At 40.7% G+C, this 21637-nt stretch overlaps 1 protein-coding gene across 1 annotated transcript in view; it reads left to right on the top strand.

The window, feature by feature from the left end:
• Window positions 1–21392, top strand: part of MFSD2B (major facilitator superfamily domain containing 2B) — a 35484-nt gene extending 14092 nt beyond the window's left edge. Inside the window, exons 5-14 of the mRNA XM_029965770.1 lie at window positions 121–199; window positions 4162–4331; window positions 6180–6270; window positions 6362–6483; window positions 8623–8706; window positions 10003–10083; window positions 15959–16068; window positions 17574–17717; window positions 19546–19722; window positions 20766–21392. Coding sequence (XP_029821630.1) covers window positions 121–199; window positions 4162–4331; window positions 6180–6270; window positions 6362–6483; window positions 8623–8706; window positions 10003–10083; window positions 15959–16068; window positions 17574–17717; window positions 19546–19722; window positions 20766–20823 — 1116 coding nt within the window. The 3' untranslated portion in view covers window positions 20824–21392. The remainder of the gene's footprint in view (window positions 1–120; window positions 200–4161; window positions 4332–6179; window positions 6271–6361; window positions 6484–8622; window positions 8707–10002; window positions 10084–15958; window positions 16069–17573; window positions 17718–19545; window positions 19723–20765) is intronic.
• The last annotated feature ends 245 nt before the right edge of the window (window positions 21393–21637 follow it).

Below are 21637 nucleotides of genomic sequence, written 5' to 3'. Positions count from 1 at the left end.
ACGTTCTAAGTGAACGTTCTAGATGAATTCCAAGGTCACATTTAACCATTTTCCTGGGTATCAAAGGAATACAGCATTTTTTCTCTGACATTTCCTAAGTGATGTTCTTTCTTTGCATAGTTATTCCAAGTACCATATTCTGCCCTCACCATGTTTCTCAGCACAGACCAGAAGGACAGAGATTCTGCAACAGCGTATCGTGAGTGTGATCTGGGCTTTCTCATGGGGATTAGGGCTTTTTTTGGTAATCATTCTTTATCTATAGGAAGTTCCTAATGATTTGTGTCCCTAAACTAGACTTTTATAAGAATTTTTTAATATTTAACAAAAATGATTTTGTCTTGTAAGGAATTCTCTTTTTCTAGATAAACAGGAGATGTTAATGTTTCATTGTCTCAAATTATCTGGCTAGCTATAAACTCTTTTTGGTTTATTGCTAGTCAGATGAAACAATAAAAATCACTCTTACCCAAGTCAGGGTAAGGAAGAATGATTTCATTTAAAGGTGATTTGTAGGGGAAAATCCCAAACCCATTCAATTAAAGAAAGTATGAAAGTAATTTTAAGGTGTTTGTTGTTTTGATTTTGTTTTGTTCAGGTTTGTTGCTTTGTTCTGTTCCTTTTTTTTGTTAATGTTTTCCTAAGTTTATGTGTTTCATGTTATAAATTCGAATTCCAAACTCGCTTTCTCTGAAAAAAAATTGAAAACACATAGAACCAAGATTGTTAACCTCACCAGAAAGGAGATCAATTCTCTGTGCATGTTCACACAAACTGAAATATCTCTTTTCATTTAATCTGTGTGTATTTAATTAATTCTAAGTATATCAGGTAAGTTTAAGGACAGATCTTGCTGTGACAGAACTAACACTGACAGGTAAGTTAAAAGAATGAGGGCTTCCAGACCATATTTCTGGCTTTTCAACAATCAAAACTAGATGAAGTTTTTGCTTTGAAACAAATTGATCAGACCAAAAAAGTGCAATGAAAACATTTTCAGGATTTCCTGTATGGATCATAAATTGAATGTAAGATCAGTTTCTTCCCCTCCTACTCTCCTGAGCTCTGTTCTCATGCTTTCTTTACTGTGTAACTGCATTGAGCGAGGTAAAGAGAAAGGAGTCAAATATCACATGGAAGACTTTTCTGTGTCTTAACTTGCCTTTCAGTGTTGCTTTAGAATAACTTGTAATTTTTTTGTTGCATCTGTTTTCTCTTCCTGGCAAGAGCCCTTTTCCATTAGGCCTTCTAACCCTCAACATACTTGATTGAGTATGTTGAAACCCACAGAGGCACAATGAAATGGTCAGAACTGCTAAAAAAATTCTAGATACAATATCCCCTGAGCAACCCAATCCCTTTTCCAGCCACATGGAACAGTTGTAATTTGCATTATCATCAACTATCTCAAGAGAAAGTCTGGGCTAGCAGTCACAGGACAGGACTAAACAGCAGGAGATTCCAGTTGTGTTATATTCTTTGGCATTGACTGTATTCTGAGTCATCTGGCCTAAATTCTAACTAAATCCATGCACCTAGTGTTTTCTATTGTCTGGTTTTATGTCTTCAGAGGCTGTGATCCAAATAAATGGGCTTTCTGATCTGCTAGTCCCATGCAAGGCTTCATAGGCATGTGAAATTTGTACTCATAAAAGCTGTTGAACTCCATGGCTGAGAGGTGTCACACATTTTATAGTGTCATTTTATTGTTCAGAAAGAGTTTCACTTTTGAGTGTACAGCTGTTCTCCTAAGCCAAATTAAGGTGTTGGAATGAACCATAGTTTTGACTTTTTCAGATGTTGATATTTTTGTATATTTTGAAATTATATTTGTTTGGAGCCAGGATTTCTTGTAATGGTTATGATTATGTGAGAATATTTTTTTTCTCCCCCTTTTTTTTTTGTAAGTGTTTTACTTAAATACTTTTGCCTCTCTTTGGGTTTCATAAAGAATTCTTTTTGTTGATACACTGTCTTGAATGCAGCCAGTTGTTCAGGCATTTCTTCAACTGTTAAAGAAAAACAGCTGTGTAATATGAAGTGTGCTCTTAAAAAAAAGATAGAGATCAGAGGATCCATTACCCTCTACTGGAGACAAGCAGAACTGCTTATTATAAATTTTGTTCTGCTGTTATTATGAATGCAAGGTAGAAATACTGGATTCCAAAGTTGCTTTAACATAAATCTTGCTTCAATCTGGGCAAAATATAACCTACTTTAAGGTACAATCTGCTTTCTGAAAGATCAGCTTTCTTGGCTAATGTGGAAGCTAATACATCATAAATTCTGAACACACAAGAACTTTGAAGTCTGTCTGTTTCCCAGCTCCTACTACTTCTTAGAAAGTAAGATTTCATAATGGCTGCATTTCTGATGCCTCTAATAATGCTTCTGAGTTTTATGCTATACAAGTGCTTGATGAAATGCAGATGTGGAGCCCTAGATGAAGGTTAAAAATGTGTAGGTGGTGTTGTGAGTGAAAGGTGTGATTTGAGTGCTTTGCCTTTGCATTGAGTAGCCAATAGTTTGGATGTCCTGCAAAGCCCAACTGAGACTAGTTTGTGTTCAAACCCTGAGGCTGAACTTGAGACTGAGGTTAAACTTTCACCATCTGCCAGGATTTTAGTGTATATGGACTGACTTGTAAAGTTACTAGTAAGATTAGATGTGAAGTTTGAGGAAGAAGGTTTTTATTTTTACTTCCCATTGGTTTAAATTAATGTTATGTGGCACCTCAAGTTTTCCATTCAGAAGTATTCTCTGTTTGGGAATGTAGTAGCAATGGTTTAAATGATCCAAGCCTCGTAGAAAGCCTCTCTTTCCTTTTCCTTACTGGATCTTCCATAGCTACATACAGCCTTCATTACTGCACTGTCTGATCTCCTTTCAGTCTCTGTGCATTGCCCTTCCGTTAGATGCTGAAGTGTTTTTATTCCTTTACAGGGACACACAAAAAGGAGTGTCTGAGGTCACCTAGGAAGGCTATTATAGAGCAGGGAACTTGAATAAACCTGAGCCTAGGAGCTTTTGAAATGCCTGTCATTTCCCAGAGAGGGTATGATAATCACAAGGATACAACCTGCTCTGGAAGCAGCCCTTCAAAATTCCCCTTCTGAGAAAGGAACATGGGACCCTGGGAGCCACTGAGAGAGAAAAAATAGAAAGAAGCCTGAAATTTAGGTCAATGAGAAGAGCATTCCCTCATAAACAGAGAGACTTAGTCCCTGTTCCTAATGTGTTCATGCGTTCAACCCTATACATCTTTATGCAAAATGTATAAATAGGGTTTAGAGTTAGTCTCTGGAGCTAGGACAGGAATTCAGTTTATCTCCCTGCCACAGGGATGCTGGATATGGCTACATTGCATGGAAACAGGCATGGTAGGCTTGAAATCCCTCAGGCTGACGATGGTCTAGGACCCAAATTACTCACCACTCTCCCGTAACAGAGCTGCCACAACAGTCACCTGGTTGATCAATGCAATGAATGGGATGCCCATGGTTAAATCTTTGCTTTCCCAAGTGGAGGCCTGGGTTGTTTTTTTAGATGATCCCTTGTTCTGATGAGTCTTAGTGATCTGAATCATTCTCTGAGATTGAGGCAACTAGTTCTGCCTGACTATGGCCTTAGGCACTTAAGAACATAAGTATCTGCTGTTTCCAAGAGCTTTGCAGCTATACTATTTCCATAAACCTGAGGTAAATATCATTTTATTTTACAGATGGAGGACCTAGAGGTCTGATCAGATAAGTGTTTCTCAAGTTACTGTCAAGCTTGAGATGAACAGTCCGATGTTACAGCTCTTAGTCCTGCTTTGGAAAAAATGGCGTTTAACATTTAAACTGTACTTCCACTCTGGTCCTTGAGATGAAATGTTTCTGTGTTATCTTCTTGTGGCTCTTAATCTCAGCATTCAGCATCTCTCATGCAGCTTGTATACAAAAGGCTCCTTCATGGAGGCTTCTAAAAGCTGATCAGAAAATAGATGACAAAACTCTTTCCTTGAAACTGTTCTATTAATAACCTTCTGATTCTGCTGTTCTTGGTATTGCTCTTTGTGCTTGTTCCCTGTAAAAGAAAACGTTCTGGTGAGGTTTATCTTCAGTGTGACAAACAAGCAAGACTCTCATCCTCAGTGCACATGTGTGCTTCCTTCTTTAGGAATGACCATGGAAGTGCTTGGGACCTTGATTGGAGCAGCACTTCAGGGGCAGATTGTGGCCAGTGCTCATGTCTCTCATCACTGCACTGTGAATCCCCCAGTAAACACAACTGACTCCTGGCATGACACTACCAGCATTCCAGACCCCTCAGATATCCTGTCTCATCAAGTAAGTCTATGGGAACATACTAAAATCTCTTAGGGAGAAGGGTGGGGATCTTTCTCTAACGCCATATTATATCATCCAGCTGGATGAGCATGGACATGACAGCCTTGAAATCAGTAATGCTAGAGCTGAGACAATGACCTTGTTGCAAACAAGGTTTCATGACTGTGGTCTTTGCAATCCCTCCTCAGTGTGACAGCAGAATTACTCTGAGGAGCTTTGCCGAAGATGCCAAACTGTAAAGTAGCTATAGGAGGGATAAAAGACATGAACCTGTTAGAGCAGACCCAGGGGAGGGTCACAAAAATGGTTAGAGGTTTGGAACACCTCTCCTGCAAAGATAGGCTGAGAGTTGGATTTCTTCAGCCTGGAGGAGAGAAGGCTCGGAGGAGACCCTATTGTGGCCTTTCTGTACCTAAAGGGGACTTTTTAGAAAGATAGAAAGAGACTTTTTGCAAAGGTCTGTAGTGACAGGACAAGGGGGAATGGTTTTAAACTGAAAGAGGGTAGATTTAGATGGATATATGGATTTTTTTTCTGGTGAAGCACTGGCACAGGTTGCCCAGAGAAGTTGTGGCTGTTCCACCCTTTGGAGTGTTCAAGGCCAAGTTGGATGGGGCTTGGAGCAACCTGGTTTGGTGGAAGGTGTCCCTGCCCATGAGAGGTGGTTGAAAATAGAGGTCTTGAAAGTCCCTTCCTACCCAAATAATTCTATGATTCTATGAAAAAATGGTGGCTAGAGCAAGCCATAACCAACAGTATGAAACTACTCTGTAACTTAATTTATAGCTCTGATATTAAAAAAATGCAAAGCTTTATCCTAAATAAAGAATAGTCCTGCATTCCTTTATTTCACCATGTTATTTTCTGAAATGTAAATAACTTAACAAAAGCTATTTTCTTGAAGGTTGTCTATTCTTACATGGTTGCATCTATACTAAGTGACTTTACATTTGGAAGTAAATTCTTGTAATTGCATATTTATTTACCAGCTGCTTCCTAGATTTATAATAGTTCCATTTTCAACATATAACTTGTAATTTAGAATTCAGTTTTCCTATCAAATAGTCACTTTGTCATAAAATTCTATAACCAGCACTTATTTTATCTTTGATAACACAGTATAAATTATTACATAGTACAGAAGCAAAATATTTTCAAAGCTCTAACCCAAAGTCAGTGCAATCAGAGTTAGAAACAATAAATGTCATCTGATGATGTGGGAGGTATCCTTGGAGGATTTGTTCCCCTGACTAATAAGAAGCAAAGATTTCTGAATTTGCTTGAGTATTTCACTAAGTAACTGGAAAACCATCATGCAAGCTACCATATTCTCAAAACATTGGCAAGTAAGTATGATTTCTAAAATTCATTATTATCATTATGTATAACTGCAGTAGCTGTAGTAATTATGTTAATGTCAGTACTGAGGACTTTCCCACTCAGAATGAAGTTCCAGATTGCAGTCTGTGCAGCTAGAGCAACTGGATTTACTAAAAATTAGAATCACTCTATGGATGATGCATGTTTTTGATAGGTAAGTGTGTATGTCTGTAGCTAGTTTCGACATAAGAAAATTTTTTAAAAATCAGGTTGCCAACACAATATTCACTGCTTCTTTTTTTATGCAAAAAGTATACACTTACGTGCCCTGGATTTACCCTAAAGCAGGTGTGGTTTAGAAATGAACTGCAGAAGTGAACATTTTCAGAGACGTAACAGACAGACAGTTGGCTGTATACAGATGGGCATTTCTTCATTTGCAGATGACTCACCAGAAAGAGACTGAAATTTTTATAATGACTTGTCATTCTCCTGTCACAATTTCAAATGTCTTTTTCTCTTTCCAAGGCGAAAGTTTATATGATTGCAGCAGGGGTCATAGGAGGTGTGTATCTTCTTGGAATTGTTGTTCTTTTTCTTGGAGTAAAGGAAAAAGATGGTAAGATATATTTAAATGTGCCTAGATTTAATAATCATTATTTCACATTCATCTATGGAAAATACTATTTTATGTATTCTGTTCCTCTTAGATCCTTATGCCTTAAGTTCAGACAGAGCAATCCCTTTTTGTAAGGGGCTTGGACTCACCATGAAGCACGGTCCGTATGTGAAACTCACAGCTTCATTTCTTCTCATCTCGACAGCAGTTCAGGTAACTTCAGACTGTCTGTGTGTTTGCCTCATTCCACTCCCAGCATGGGGGAGTCTGAGGCAGCTGAAATGCAAATAACCTTTGGCTGGTGGCAGGGGGTGGTGATCTAAGGGGTGGTGCCTTTCCCTACAAATCAGTAGGGAATCAGAGTCCTCTTTTGGTGCCTGGGGTCCTATGCAGCTGGAGATGGTTCTGTCAAAGGGGAAGCAAAGCCAAAGTCCTGACCATTTGAAGACCTTTTTTCTTTTCTTTTTTTTTCCCATAAAAGGTGAAGAACTAGTCCTAGTGACACAGCTTGGGTCATTATATGTTATCCATTCACAGTCTCCTGTGGTTTCAGTTGCTTAGAGAATATTTTTCTCTTCTCTCCTCTCTGTTCCTCTCTAAAGTGTGCCCTGCTTTAAACCATTGCCCCTTTTCCTTTGCATAGGTGTCTGTTCTCAGATAGTGGCTGAACTGGTTCTTGTGGAGTCTTTTGTGACGAAAGACATTAGGTCAGAGTAAGAAGACATTCAGAGGCAGGAGGTCTTACCTGTCTCAGAGCCAGATAGAGTTTATTTTCAAATGAGGACCTGCAGTTGAGCGTGGCTCTTGTTAAAAGATGCAGTGTGTCCTCTCAGAGGGAAAAACTGTAGAGAAAGCTACTCAATAAGAAACCCTCATTCTCCATAGTGCAGCAGCTTTTTAAGCTTGATTTTGTAAGCGATGTTCAACTCAGTTGATATATTATTTTAATATGAACCTTCATATAGCAGTTAAAGTCGGCTTTATTTTGAAAAGCAAATAATTATCACATTTTGGTGAACAGACTCTAAGTCACCTGAGCCCTTTATCAAGTGAGTATCAAGACATAAGGCAAGAGTACAGTAAGTGAGCTGTGCTGTGTTCACCAGCACTCCTGGTGAATTAGTAAGTTCCTTGGAAGGTTCCTTATGGTCCAGATCCTTCCAGCATCCATTCAGTTAGTAAGTATGCAGCACAGATCTGGTTTCTGGCAGCCAACTACTTGTTGAAAACACCCGGAGAGGAAAAGACCTTCTGTCAGTCTGTGTCTCTTTATTTCGCTATTTGTGCAGACTGAAGGTGTGAGGGGAGGCAGAAGCTTGAAGTTGTGTTGCTCCAGTTCAGCCAGCATGGGCAACCCTTGCTGCTGCTATTTTAGGGAGGGACACTGACTTTGTGGAATTCAGAGAGGGGATTACTGATGAGCAAAGGAATAGGCAGGAAAGATGTGTTCGTTGGCCATAATTCCAGAGTATGATATCCTACATCTAAAATTAAGGCAGCGTAAACAGGGACACAAGCTAGAGAAGACTTCTGTGGCAATGGAGAAGGGATACAACTTTTTGGATGTCCTAATTGGTGTACAGATGATTGGCCACCTATAATCTACAAGCACACAAAGGAGCAAGAGTTGATTGTGCTGCTGTGGCATGAGTGTTAAATCCTCCTCTGTCACTCTACTTCTGCAGAATTGATGGAGCTGCCCCTCAGTCATATCCTGGTGTTCAGAATCTTCCTGAAATCTTCAAAAGCATGGTGGCAGTGGCTTCACCTGTCATACAGCACAGTGCAGCTAGATCCTCTCATCCAATGAGTATTCAGACTTACGGAGATATCTGAGCCAAAGCTACACTCTATAGCTGAGGTTTCATACGAAACCTGCTACTTTACCACAGGAAGTTGGTATGAGTGTAATTGCAGCTGAAAGTTACTTGTTTTGGAGTCAGGGCTTCTGGAGAAAGATTTATGGCATTGCTATGGAAAAGAAAGAGCAGTTTCTTACAGTAGCCTGCAACTGTGGCTGTGACAACACAAGGCAATTGCAACATAGGGAATAAAGCCTGGAGACAGAATCCTTTCATAGGACCATTCCTGTTTTGGTCATTTTTGTGCTCTATTAGGTGCATGGTTTTCCTCTTGCTTGCTCCAGTATTATTGGCATGTTATTCCAGTGATAACAGATCAGTTATTGCTTCTTTAAATTGTTGCAAACAAGGGAAGAATGAGACTGCCAAATCCTACATTTAACAAATCCATCACCAACTATCTTTGACTAATATGAAGCGTGATGTCATTATTGTCTTTTTAAATTTTTCTTTCACTTTTGGTTGTCACTAAACATCTTCGATTCATCAGCTGGAGCAGAGCAACTTTGTCCTGTTCTGCACTCAAGCTTCTGGCCTTCGCAATCACTTCCAGTATTTGGTGGTGACCATCTTGGTGAGTTGCACTTCTCTCCCATATGTTAATTGGTTCTCACTGGGTTTTGGCACTAAATAATGGAAGACAAGAAGAGTTTTGTATCTCAACAGAGCTGTTAAGAAGCTACGCTATCTTTTGCATTGTCTGTTTGAAATAAAGCTGGTGTTCCCTGCTGTACTTATAAAAAAATTAATGCTTTGGAGCTTTTAATTCATTCCTTGTTGTTTTAACCTGTAAATCATTTTCTGCTCCCATAAAAGGCAAAAAGGTTCTAATAGAAAGGAGGTCTGGAATTTTACCTCCTCTTTTCCTCCCCTCCCAGTCTTATATGCTGAAAATTAAACAACTTTAATTTGCATATTCATATACATGAGTCTTCTGAGCTAAGCAGTTTGCAAGGATAAATATTTTAAATATCTAGAGATATGAAGGTTCTTCTCTAGAGCAATTGGCAGTTTGATAAAAAGATCCTTTTACAGAACCCTTTCCTCGACATGCAGAGGTGGAATTGTGCTTGCTTAGGTGATACGTATCCTTTCCCACATTATAAGACGTATCTTCCAAAACCATTAAAACCAAAATGTTGGAGAGCAGAAGATATTGGATATCTTAAGGCTCTGCAACTGATGGTCTCCAAGAAGAGACACAAGAGACAGTAGAGTTAAAATCAGTAAAGATGGAAATAAAACTGTAACAATAAGATGTCATTTAAATTTAGGTCAGTTGGAAGACTGTCATTAGTGGCAACATGTTAGTGCATTGGTACTATGTTGTCTGTGATTGTTGCTGCTATCAGGTGAGTATTTCAGTATATGAAATGGTAATGTTGACTGCAAGCAACTGTTTCTCTTACAAATTGTCCCTAAGAAGGGACACATGGTATGGAATAGGTACTCTATGTATATCTTAAGTGGATCTCACATTTCAGCTTTCTTCCTGTATCATGGAGTAGAGCTGAATGCACTCATCATTTCAGGTAATGTGGCAAAAGGCATTAGCACAAAGTAGGACTATTTGCAATATGTTTGACCTTTAGTGGCTGTGTCATCCGTAGCTTTAACTGCTGTGGCTCACATTAGAAAAGGAGATTTTAAGACACTGCCTTCTGATATTTGACTGTGAAAAACCTTCTCATGGACAGCTTAATAATGAATGTTTAAAAAATCACTCAAAAGATGAGAAGAAACAGGAATCTGTGTGTTCGCCTTCCTTTCAGACTGTAATGTACTAGACAAAAAGATGCCCATGAGCTCTGCAGCTGAAGAAGACAGTGGCAGTAGGCAAAGTACAGATATGTTTTTTTGTCACTTGTAGGTATCAGCAGCTGTGAGTGTTCCCTTCTGGCAGAAGATTCTGCAGCGATTTGGCAAGAAATGTGCAGCATGTGGGATTTCGGTAAGCAAATCCTTTGAGGGCAAAAAAATCTGCTTGTGCTCACTTCATTTGACAACTGGAGCAACTTCAGGAGCTCTTTCAAGTGCTTATAACCTCAAGCTACGTGAAATTTGCTCAGTTTCAGAGTTCGTTTTAAATCATTATACCAAATTTCAGACAGATTCCAAGTTTCCAAAGGAAATTTTTGAGAAATGGATTGATGCTGGAGGGAGGTCCTGGTTTATTTAGGAATCTGCACAAGCCGTTCATTTGTCTGCTCTCTGAAGTGAACCCCGGTGAGGTTTTATAAATTCAGATCTGAGTTGCCTCAGGTTGACAAGTTACCTGTTGTACAAGGCTTGCTTTGTCTTTGTATATGGTGCTGAGTTGTCTGCATGTGCAGTTCAGTCACAGAGAAGGAAACAGAAGTCTGCTACACGCCCTCCTCTAGAAGCTTGAGGAGCCAGAGGTGCCCACATCCCTCTGAACAGAGAGGGACAATTACTAGTGAAGTAAAGAAATAGGTGACCTACCTGTGAAAAGAAGCCTAGTTTAACTTTGACACAGGTCTGCAAAGCCAGCTCAGTGAGCCTGCCCTTGTCACTGATGGAATATTTAAGTCCTTCACTTAACACAGACAGAGGCAATTTTCTGTCATCATCCTCGGTGATTTATTGTACAGGCTTGTTCCTCCCCATTTTCCCCCTGTTTACCTTCAATTACTTATGAAAGAGGAAAGAAAAATTGCCTTGTGGACAACAAAGCATGAGGACTTTAAAAATCCAACCTAAAGGTATATGTCAAAATCTGAAGAAAGCTGAAAAAATTAGTTCTGGTGGCAGTTATTGAATAGAATTGAACAGTTATAATATTTGGAATAAAAAGCTGTGTTGGAATAACTTCCAAAGAATCAGAAGTAACTTTAAAACCCAAGTTCCAAATATGCTGAATTGTTATGTGTTTTGAAATAGGCATCTGGAATCCAAGTCCCATCCTCATTTCTTTTTACCACTTGAGCAAAGAGAACTGCCTGAAGCAGTATTGGACCATTGACTAGACCTGGGAATGCAGATTTCCTCCTTAGGAAATCTCCTCCTCTGTCTACTTGGCTATGAAAAATGCTGTCTTCAACCAACTTGGCTCTATAAGTTTAGTTTTACATGGCTGGAAAGCCTGTCAGCACCTCTGTAAACATGGTTTAACTTAATTTTATAGTTGAGTTGCTTGACTGTTATGGTCTAAGTAGGGGCTGGATTGAAAAAAAGCCACCTCTCTGGTTCACCTTGTAGACATTTCTCAAGGGACTGAGCATGTGCTCAGTGATGGATTTTGTGTCTGACAAGGCATCACAGGGTCCTTGTGCACTACCACCTTGTGTGATCTGTTCAGCTAATCTGTACCCTCCCGCTATGAAATGAAATAAAATCACATCATTTAAGGCTCTTAATTTGTCACTGGGGAATGTTACACTCGAAGGGAAGGAGACAGGGCAGAAAACAAGGGCTTTTTTTCTCAAAACCTCACTCAGCTTTCAGGGTGAATATGTAATTTGAAATTCAGCTTCCTGAAAAAAGTCACCCTACTCCAGACTAATTTTTCCTGTTAAGGTGATTCTATGTTGAAGAGAGTCCTCAAAGAGGATAGAAGGCAGGGTAGGTAAATAAGCAACAAGAATCCTGGCTTTCTTTCGCTGGTACCATTCCCTTTTTTACTCATTCCTCCACAAGAGGTGACCAACAGTCTAGCTACTGACTAAACATCTGAAATTCTTAGAAGCTTAAAACCTAAACTTTCTGGAAGTATGGGGTCATACCCGAGCAGGACCCTGGATAGCATTCTTCCCATGATCAGGTTGGTGCACAGGCTAGAAATTATTCTCTTCTGTTTATTTGTTTCAACTCCCATGTGTGTCATGGTTTGAGAACTCCAAAAATCCAATTCCCTAGTCCAAGCCCCCTCCCACATCTCAACCCAGTGTGAGATGATTTTTCCAGACACCACACAAGACTCAAAATGGGGGAAAGGAAATATATTACAATGACTGTACAAAATAAATACTACAATACATTATATACAATCTTAATTATCTCTACCATGACATAAGTATTTACAATGGATCAAATCTCTTCTCCCCTCCAAATAAAAGTCCAGGAGGGAAGAAGGAAAAAGATCCCTTTCCACTCTCAGAGCAGCAATGTCTCATAGGCAGCAGGTCTATATGTTCATTTAGGTGTCTGCTCTGCCCTCATGGGGCAAACATTGAACTTACAGTCAGTAAAGTCTCAGCTGGTGACTGGAGGAGAAATTGTCAAGAGTAATTTTAAGAAATGTGGCATCTTCTTGGTTCATGGTTTTGGCAAGGTGTCTAAAAGCAGAAGATGGCTCTTTCTCACAACTCTAGCTTCTATCCTAGACAATAATAGCTTTTGGTTCTCGGTTTTTGGAGGATTTAGTAAAAATGAAAACACCTTCCCACAATAAAAATTTGTTTGCATCTATCAGTGCTGTGCAGTGTGGAGACATGCCTTTGGATGAATCCTGGCGCTGCAGCACCTTTTCCACTCTCCCATCCCCACTTCCCACTCACACCCTACCTCCACCTTTTCCTGATTTGCCCTTCATAATGTGCTGCTGCACAGACCAGTAACACCTTTAGCATCCCAGCAGGGTCGCCTTCCATAGTGCTGTCAGGGAATGGAAGACACGTGGTAACCACAGGACATCATTTATGACTTGGACAGCAGCAGCCCTATGACAAGGGAGCAGGTGCCAGTGACAGAGTAATTACTGTACAAATAAGAAAGAAAGAGGTGTGTTAGCTGTTTATTGCAGCAGGAATTCTGCCCCCATGACTGCGCTGCCATTGCATGAGCAAGACTTTAGGGCATTGTAACCTCAGTCCTGCAGGTCGTGCTTCTCTTTCAGTAGGAAATTACAGTTACAATGATTATTATTATTGATCTAGAATTTTGTTTAAGTGCTTTGGTTTCTGAGTGGGTGCCCCATGTGGACTACAAGGCAGTCATAAAATTGCTTATAGATAACATAAAATCTTGTATTGCTGGAGTGCTCTCTTGTGGTGAAATAATGATTTTGCCACAACATTGGGCTAATGCAAGGATTATCTGCCTGTGCTGAGAACTTACAGTCAGGAGAGGTTATTTTCTTCCTCCTTAGGCTGGGAGAAAATGCTGTAGATGGGAAATGCATTTAAAACATAAACATAATGGATTAGACTCCAGGACTCCCAGAATCACTTATCATGCAGAACTGTAAATAGCAGTGCCTAGGGGAATCACTCTCTGTGAAAGCTCTTCTCATACCCTCAGCTCCCAAGCTGCACGTATAGAGGATTGAAGCACTTAATGTTAAACTAATCCCCCATCATTAAAAAGCCCTGTAGATAACCCCCTGCTTCTGGGTTCTGCATGTGCTGCTGTACCCATGGTTCACAGGCGTGGGAGATGGAGCATGTGATGGGTGTAGGACAGCTGGGCCACATGCATTCAATCAGCATTTAAAATAGTGGATTTTCAATCCTGCCAGCTCATTGCTTCAAGATGAAGTTGAAGAAATCTTGTGCTTGTAAGTACTGCCAAGAAAAAAAATCCTGAGCATCCCAACTTAGTTTGGTTTTGAGGGTAACCTTGGTGACTTGTGCAATGTCATGAGTGTATCTGGCTGTGTGGGGTGGGACTAAACCACCTTCCTGGGTTTAGTTATTGCTGACTACCTGTGTGGCCTTAAAGTCATCATTGGAAATGAAGGTGTAAGCAAATTCTTCTGCATTCAAGATCATCCATGAAATGGTATATTTACAGTTTAAAATGACCATTGAAGCCCTCCCACTTCCCTTGAAATGCAGTGTGACGGTGTTTCAAGGCATTGTCACTAATAGTAAATTAAACAGTTCCACTGGCCTAGAATAGAAACTGGTACTTCATCATCTCTGTTACTAAACTGGCAGCAAAATCTTTACCCAAGCTGATTAGCAATCTTTCAAGAATTATCAGCGTTCATGGATAATGGAAGAGCATCTGACATCATCTACCTGGAGTTAAGCAAAGCATTTGACACTGTCCCTCACATTGTTGCCTCTAAACTGGAGAGGCATGGAATTGGTGGATGGACCACTCAGTGAATAAGGAATTGGCTGGATGGTCATATCCAAAGAGTTATGGTCAACAGGTTAATGTCCAAGTGGAGAGCAGTGATGAGTGTCATCCTCAAGGGTCAGTACAGGGACTGGTGCTGTTTAACATCTTTGTCAATGACACGGACAGTGGGATTGAGTGCACCCTCAGCGAGTTTGCTAATGGCACTAAGCTGTGTGGTGCAGTTGACATGCTAGAGGGAAGGGATTGTATCCAGAGGAACTTTGACATGTTTGAGCGGTGGGCACATGCAAACCTCATGAAGTTCAACAAGGCCAAGTGCAAGGTCCTGCTTATGGGTTGGGAAAAACACAAGCACAAATACATACTGAGCTGAGAATGGATTGAGAGCAGCCCTGAGGGGAGAAGAACTTTGGGATGTTGTTGACGAGACACTCGATGTGACCTGTCAGTGTGCATTTGCAATCCTGAAAGCCAACTGTGGCTCAAAAGTCCACGCGCATCAAAAGCAACATGGGCAGCAGGCTGAGGGAGGGAATTCTGTTCCTCTGCTCCACTCTTATGAGACTCCACCTGGAGTATTGCATCCAGCTCTGGGGCCCATAATGTATGGAGGACATGGACCTGTTGAAGTGAGTCCAGAGGAGCCCCCGAAGATGCTCTCTGCTATGGAGACAGGCTGAGAGAGTTGGGGCTGTTCAGTCTGGAGAAGAGAAGGCTCTGGGGAGACCTTGTAGCACCTTCCAATACCTGAAGAGGCTACAAGAGAGCTGGAGAGGACCTTTTAACAAGGGCAGGGAGTGATAGGACAAGGGGAATGGCTTTAAGCTGACTGAGGGTAGATTTAGATTGGTTATTATGAGGAAATTCTTTACTGTGAAGGTGGTGAGGCCCTGGCACAGGTTGCCCAGAGAAGCTGTGGCTGCCCCATCCCTGGAAGTGTTCAAGGCCAGATTGGATGGGGCTTTGAGCAACCTGGTCACGTGGAAGGTGTCTCTGCCCATGGTAGGGGGGTTGGAACTAGATCACCTTCAAGGTCCCTTCCCAGCTTCCTTGTGAGGGGAAGAGGAGGGGCAAACACTGATCTCTTGTCTGTGGTGACCAGTGACAGGACTGGAGGGAATGGCCTGAAGTTGTGTCAGGGGAGGTTTAGGTTGGGCATTGGAAAAAGGTTCTCCACCCAGAGGGTGGTTGGGTGCTGGAACAGCCTCCCCAGAGCAGTGGTCACAGCACCAAGCCCGACAGAGTTCAAGAAGCATTTGGACAATATTCTCAGGCAAATGGGGATGGTCCTGTGCAGGTCTATGAGTTGAACTCAATGATCCTTGTGGGTCCTTTCTAACTCAGCATATTCTGTGATTCTGTGGTTCTACCTGGCCACAGTTTGGGAATCAACTCACTCCAGGGCTCTTCACAAAAAGTATTTATATGGCCACATGTCTTTCGGAGAGTATGAATGTTTAGGGGTATGATTACGACCAGGGTCTGTCAGTTGACCTCATGACTGATAAATAGTCTCTTGGGACTGTTGAATTTGCTAGTGCAGTTATAGCCCTAATACTGCTAAGAGACAGCACTACTGTGACTTGTCCTACTTTTCTCTGATTCTTCTGGATACACAAGTACACATTTGCTCAGGCCTCTTTGGAAATGCTGAAATGTCAGACATTGCTGTGTATGAACTGTTTTGTAACACAATTTCATATTTTGAAGGGAACAATCTGTACCCCACTGAGCAGTGCATACTGTAACTTGGATGTAATGCTGTTCTTCTTCCTCAGTGGATGATTCCTTTCGCAGTCATGCTAGTGACCATTCCAAACCTGATCCTGGCTTACCTCGTGGCTTTCGTCTCTGGTCTGAGCATTGCAGCATCTCTTCTGTTGCCATGGTAGGAGAATTTTACATTTGAGGTGGGGAAGGGATATATCTCTACACTACATGTATGCACTACTGCATGGAATTTGCCTCTGAAAAAGGCAGAATTTGGCAAGAGTCATCTCCTCCAATAATCTTTTCTTCTTTTATAATTTGCAATGATGTGACTTTGGCTGCCCTATTGTTAACAGGTTAAATCTGCTATAGCTGTAGCTGCTCTTTGTACACAAGAGTATGTAGATGAATCAATAATCTAAGTAGCTATATAACTTGTGATAACAGGAATTATGAAGTTTGGTAAATAAATTAATGCTGAGCAATTAAGAATGTAGCAGAGGAAGCATAAGGCAAACTGTGCCTAACCTTTCTTTTTATAAGGGTAGTTACAGAACAAGGGAGAATGCCTTTAAACTGAAAGAGGGCAGGTTTAGACTAAATATTAGAAACTAATTCTTTACTGTGAGATTGGTGAGGCACTGGCACAGGTTGCCTAGAGAAGCTGTGAATGCCACATCCCTGGGAGTGTTCAAAGCCAGGTTAGATGGAACTCTGAGTAACCTGGTCTAGTGGAAGATGTCCCTGCCTATGGCAAGGGGTTGGAACTAGAGGATCTTAAGGTCCCTTCCAACCCAAACCATTCTATGATTCTGTGTATCCCTGCTTGAGCAATCCTCTGTCAGAGATCAAATAACGCAAGGTTATGATTAAAAGAAATAAAGAATTCAAGGTCCTTTGCACTTGAGGACTGAAAATATGAGGGGAAAATCTACTCAAGCATGAGCATGGTGGAGCATTTCCTCTTCAGATTAAATAATTATTTTCAGGTCAATTTGACCAGAAAGCAAGACTGCTGCTGTGAGCATTGTTTTACATTACTCATTTATACAATGCCCTGAAAACTCCAAGAGATCATGGAATACATAGTTTGAAGTAAGTTGTCAGACTTCGTAAGACTTCTGCACAGCGGGTGAGAAGCCCCGTTTTCCAACAGTAAATCATGACATATATTGGAAGTAAAATATCAATTCCCAATTGACTTTTGGGCAGCTTCCATTCTGATTCCCCATTACCAAATCCAGTTTCTTTGAAGTAGAGAGAATAGGGCTCATTGGTTTCTGAAAATGTTGTTAGCTTGTCAGAAGAGTTATTTCACAGTGAAACTATTCAGAGATTCAGAGGCACTTGAAAGCTTAAGAAACATGGGGTTTTTTGTTGTTCTTTTGAACTTTTTGAACTTCTGATTGGAATGACAGTCAGACTAAGAAATTCTGTCACCTCTCAGCAAGTGTTTGATAGTTTTTCAGTGGTTTTCTACATTGTAATACGTGACCACGCTTTACTTACACAATTTTCCCCCCTCCTGTCCAGCAGTAGAACTTTTTGAACTGGATTCTTTCATGTGCATCACTATATCAATCAACCCCTAGAAATGGAAGAGGGCTGTACTCTATTTCATTAAGTTTGGACTTTAGAAAGAAATTCTGGCTTGAGTTTTTCTTTTATTTTGCTCACTTCTAGGTCAATGCTGCCTGATGTTGTTGATAACTTTCGCCTGCAGAATCCTCATGGAAAAGGACAAGAAACCATTTTCTATTCTTCTTATGTTTTCTTTACCAAGATGTCAGCAGGAATTGGCTTAGGAATTTCTGCAGCAGGACTGGAGTAAGTAACACTGTGTTTCCACTTACTGGAGCTACTCTGAAAGCATTCTGAGGTTGCTCCACCTTTACCCTGTGGAGTTAATTGCCTTTTTGCCCTGAGCCTGGAAGTGCCAGCAGCTACAGATGGCTGACCACTAAAGACAGGATTGTTACCATCTAGACTAGACTGCTGAGCATTAAGTTGACTGCCCTGGCGTGTTTTAGTTCAGAAAGACTTGACTTCCTTCTATATTTTCCTCTTTTCAAATTACTCATGTAAATTTTAGTGGCTTATATGAATAAAGAACTAAACATGAAAGCACAGCAGATGAAGGTCCCACAGATGTGACACAGCTGCTTTGTGCATTCCCTGCCGCACCTGGACTATCTGTACAAGCTTACAGGTCTTTACATGGGCTGCAGTGCTTTCAGGGGTGCCAGTGGCCTGTTTGGCGTATAAGGGTCACCAATTCCTACATGGTTTCAGGGAATTGGACACTGATCAGAGTCAGAAATGGTCTTTCTCACAGCTCTGCCCCTCACCATGTCATTCTGAAAGATGCTTTATGTTCTCCCTCCACTTTTGTCTTGTCTGTTCTGACTAGACAGGTTGAGAAAGCGGACAGGCATCCCCTGCCCTGCCTTTGTGCATGATCTGGCAGAACTGGCCTGTGCCTGTCCCTGCTACAATAAACACTTAGAGGGGAACTTGTCTGAAATACTATCTAACCCTTGTCTCCATATTAGGTTTTGGTAAGCAGAATGTTTTGCTTCAGGGCCTTCAGCTGAAATTGCTAAATTACAGTCAGTGCTTGGCTCAACATTTTGGGCTTAGGAATTTTAACTGCTTATTGCTAAAACGCTCAAACAATTTGCTGTTCCCCAATTAGCCTGTTTTTGGTTGCATCCCAGTTAGCTTCCAGCAATTTGCCAAGGCAGATGTTTGTGGGAGAACACAGAAGACAGAGAGATGCCAAATGAGCTGTCGCTTTTTTAGGTGCATGTTCAGAGGAAAAACTCATTCCACAAATTGGAAATAGGAATTTGAGTATATCAGCAATTGTGGGACTGCATGGAAGCCCTGAATCAATGAAGTATAAGTGTATACCTAACTCTAAGCACTTGAGTAAATTTGTCTATCTTGAGAAGAGTGTTTAAGTGTGTGTTTAAATTAAAGTTAATTATTGCTGCTGAAATTGGTCAAATTGCTTGCATACTCTTAAAGCAGAGCTTAAATACTTCACTGAATATTAATTAGGAAACACGTAACAGATAATTTCACAGAACCACAGAGTCACAGGATGGTTCAGGTTGGAAGGGACCACAGTGGGTCATCTGGTCCAGCCTCCCTGCTCGAGCAGGGTCATCCCAGAGTACATGGCACAGGATTGTGTCCAGATGGTTCTGGAATATCTCCAGTGAGGGAGACTGCATACCCTCTGTGGGCAATCTGTTCCAGTGCTTGGTCACTCACACAGTGAAAAAGTTCTTCCTTATATTCAGGTGGAACTCCCTGTGCATCAGTGTATTTCCTTACATGGGATTCCATGATTCTTGCTTTAGAAGTATGCAGGTAATTTGACCAGTTTCAACAGCAATAATTAACTTAAATATGATATAATAATAATAATAATGAGAAAATACAGAGGTAACACAGTTATCTGAAGTTGAGCGCAAAAATGAATTTTGAACAATAATATTTGAAACATACAGTGGGGAAAAGGAAAAAAGAGGGGTGTAGGAAAAATGGAGAAAAGGTCTTGAAGAGTGTTGGGGGAGAGAAAGAAGGCTTCAGATGAACTGCCTTTTGACTCTGAACATACACACACCACTTATTTCCATTTGTTTAGGTTTACTGGATACAAACCAGGGATATGCAGACAGTCGGATGATGTGATCCTCACCCTGAAAATCCTCATTGGAGCGGTCCCTGGTATCCTCATCTTTCTGGGTTTATTTATACTCTTTTTCTACCCAATCACTGAACAAAGCCGGAAAGAAACAAAGCTTGCGCTGGAAGAGTTAAGGTGGGTTTGGACTGGCAGCAAACGGGAGCAACGTCCCTCCAGTAGCTCTCAGTCATACTGGGCAAAAAATCATTAACTGCCAACATGCACCTCTGTATTCCTTAAAACAAAACAAAACAACACTCTATTAGTCAAATTATTAACAGGATGGTAGCGTTACATACTCCAGTATCTTATTTTTGGAGTGTCGTATGACCTGCTTAGAATACCATTTATCAGAAATATCAGCTGCTGTGTTTTACTCTTTCTCTGGGGTGGCTAACAAAGCACTATTGTGGTACAGTGTTTCAAGCCATAACTGAGGAATATTCTGTGTGGATTAAATTTCTGGAGAAAATATGAATAGTTAAAATTTACTTGTATATAGAAAAGAAGTGGGATTGTTGACTGCATTCTTGGTGTTTATGGCATATAAGAAATATCCAAACCATTTAGAGGCGTGGGCAGAAAAGACTGTGGGAGAAAAAGAGAGGTCAGCTTTGAGCTATTCTTTGCCTTTTTATCCTCCCTTCCTCCCCTTTCCTCCTTCTCCAAAGATAATCTCTGTCTAGCTCAAATTTATCCACCTCTGTCAAATGATGCCTCTTTATACTGAGGACATCCCTAAGAACAGTCTATCCTAGCAGATTGATGGATTAAATATCAGAGTATGCTGTTATTTCTGTCTTGTTTTTACTATACCAAGTTACTGGAATTGGGAACTGATTTCCATGCTAAGGGATCCATTCCAAGACCTAAGCATGTGTATCTGGGACCAGTTCATGCCCTAAGGTATCTAAGATACCTGCATGGGGTTTGCAAATATGCCACAGGCCTCTGGTACACCAGCTGCTTTTTTTTCAATGGCAGCTGCAGACTGGAGGGTACAGGGTCAACAACCCAAAACTGGGACTGATCCCTCTGTTTAGGAGCTTCAGTCGCTGTCCCTAACAACCACACCTTACTGGAGGTTGTCAGCTCTTTGAGATTGCCAAACTGAGTTTGGCTAGTTAGCATCAAAAGCCAGAAGTGTGTTCATGTGTCATTTGCTCTGCTTTAAACAGGAGGAGTTATCAAAGCACAGAGAACTTGGATGAGCACAAAAAGGACACCTCAGTCTGAAAGCTCTGAACACAGTGACTTTCCAAATATGGACTCACTTCCTACCAACAAACCCCATGAGAGTTTTCTAGGTCATTTCTCTGCTCACATTTTATCAAAAAGGATAAAGAATGATTCTGACATAATAACAAAATCAAGAGAGGACACCACCGTGCAAATATACACTAACTCTGTGCACTGTGCTAAAAAGGACATTACATGTGGTCAGGAAAGCAAGCTATTGAAGGCTTGAGGGTTTTTTGTTTGTTTTTCAATGATTAATGGAAAACTGTGATCTCGTTGCACAGGAGATTCTATGGATTTGTAGGTCAAGAGGAAAAAAAGTGTAAATGTGACCATAGAGTTATAAAATGTCCTGAATTGAAAAAAAGACTCATGAGGGCCATTGAGTCCAATTCCTGATGCACCACCCAAATATTAACTCACAATATATTTCACCCTTGGAGGCTGGGGTGGATTTTGAGCACAATCTCTACCTGCAACTTGCACACTAGCGTGTTTGGGAAGCACTTGGGAATACTGAAGTATATATTATATAAAGTTAGGATTTATTTTGTTTTGAAATGAAGCAAATCAGTGATGCAGACAAACTGATGCAAGAGTTTTTTCTGAAAGAGATTTTGAGGTAATTTAACTTCATAGATTTTATATAAAACAGAACCTTACAATTTGTGTTACTGATGTTTCTTGCTTCTGAAACCTGTAAACTGATTTCTCTCAGAGAATGAGAACATTTTCAAAATCAACATCTGCACTCAGGATATGCAAAATCAGAAGTCTGCTCCAAAAATTATCATTCCAAAAAATATCATTC

This window comes from Manacus vitellinus, unplaced genomic scaffold, assembly GCF_001715985.3.
Source record: "Manacus vitellinus isolate BGI_N305 unplaced genomic scaffold, ASM171598v3 scaffold_11_pilon, whole genome shotgun sequence".
In the NCBI taxonomy this organism is placed as follows: domain Eukaryota; kingdom Metazoa; phylum Chordata; class Aves; order Passeriformes; family Pipridae; genus Manacus; species Manacus vitellinus.
The sequence above is the reverse complement of the archived record's forward strand: the minus strand, read 5'-3'. Positions and strand labels throughout refer to the sequence as shown.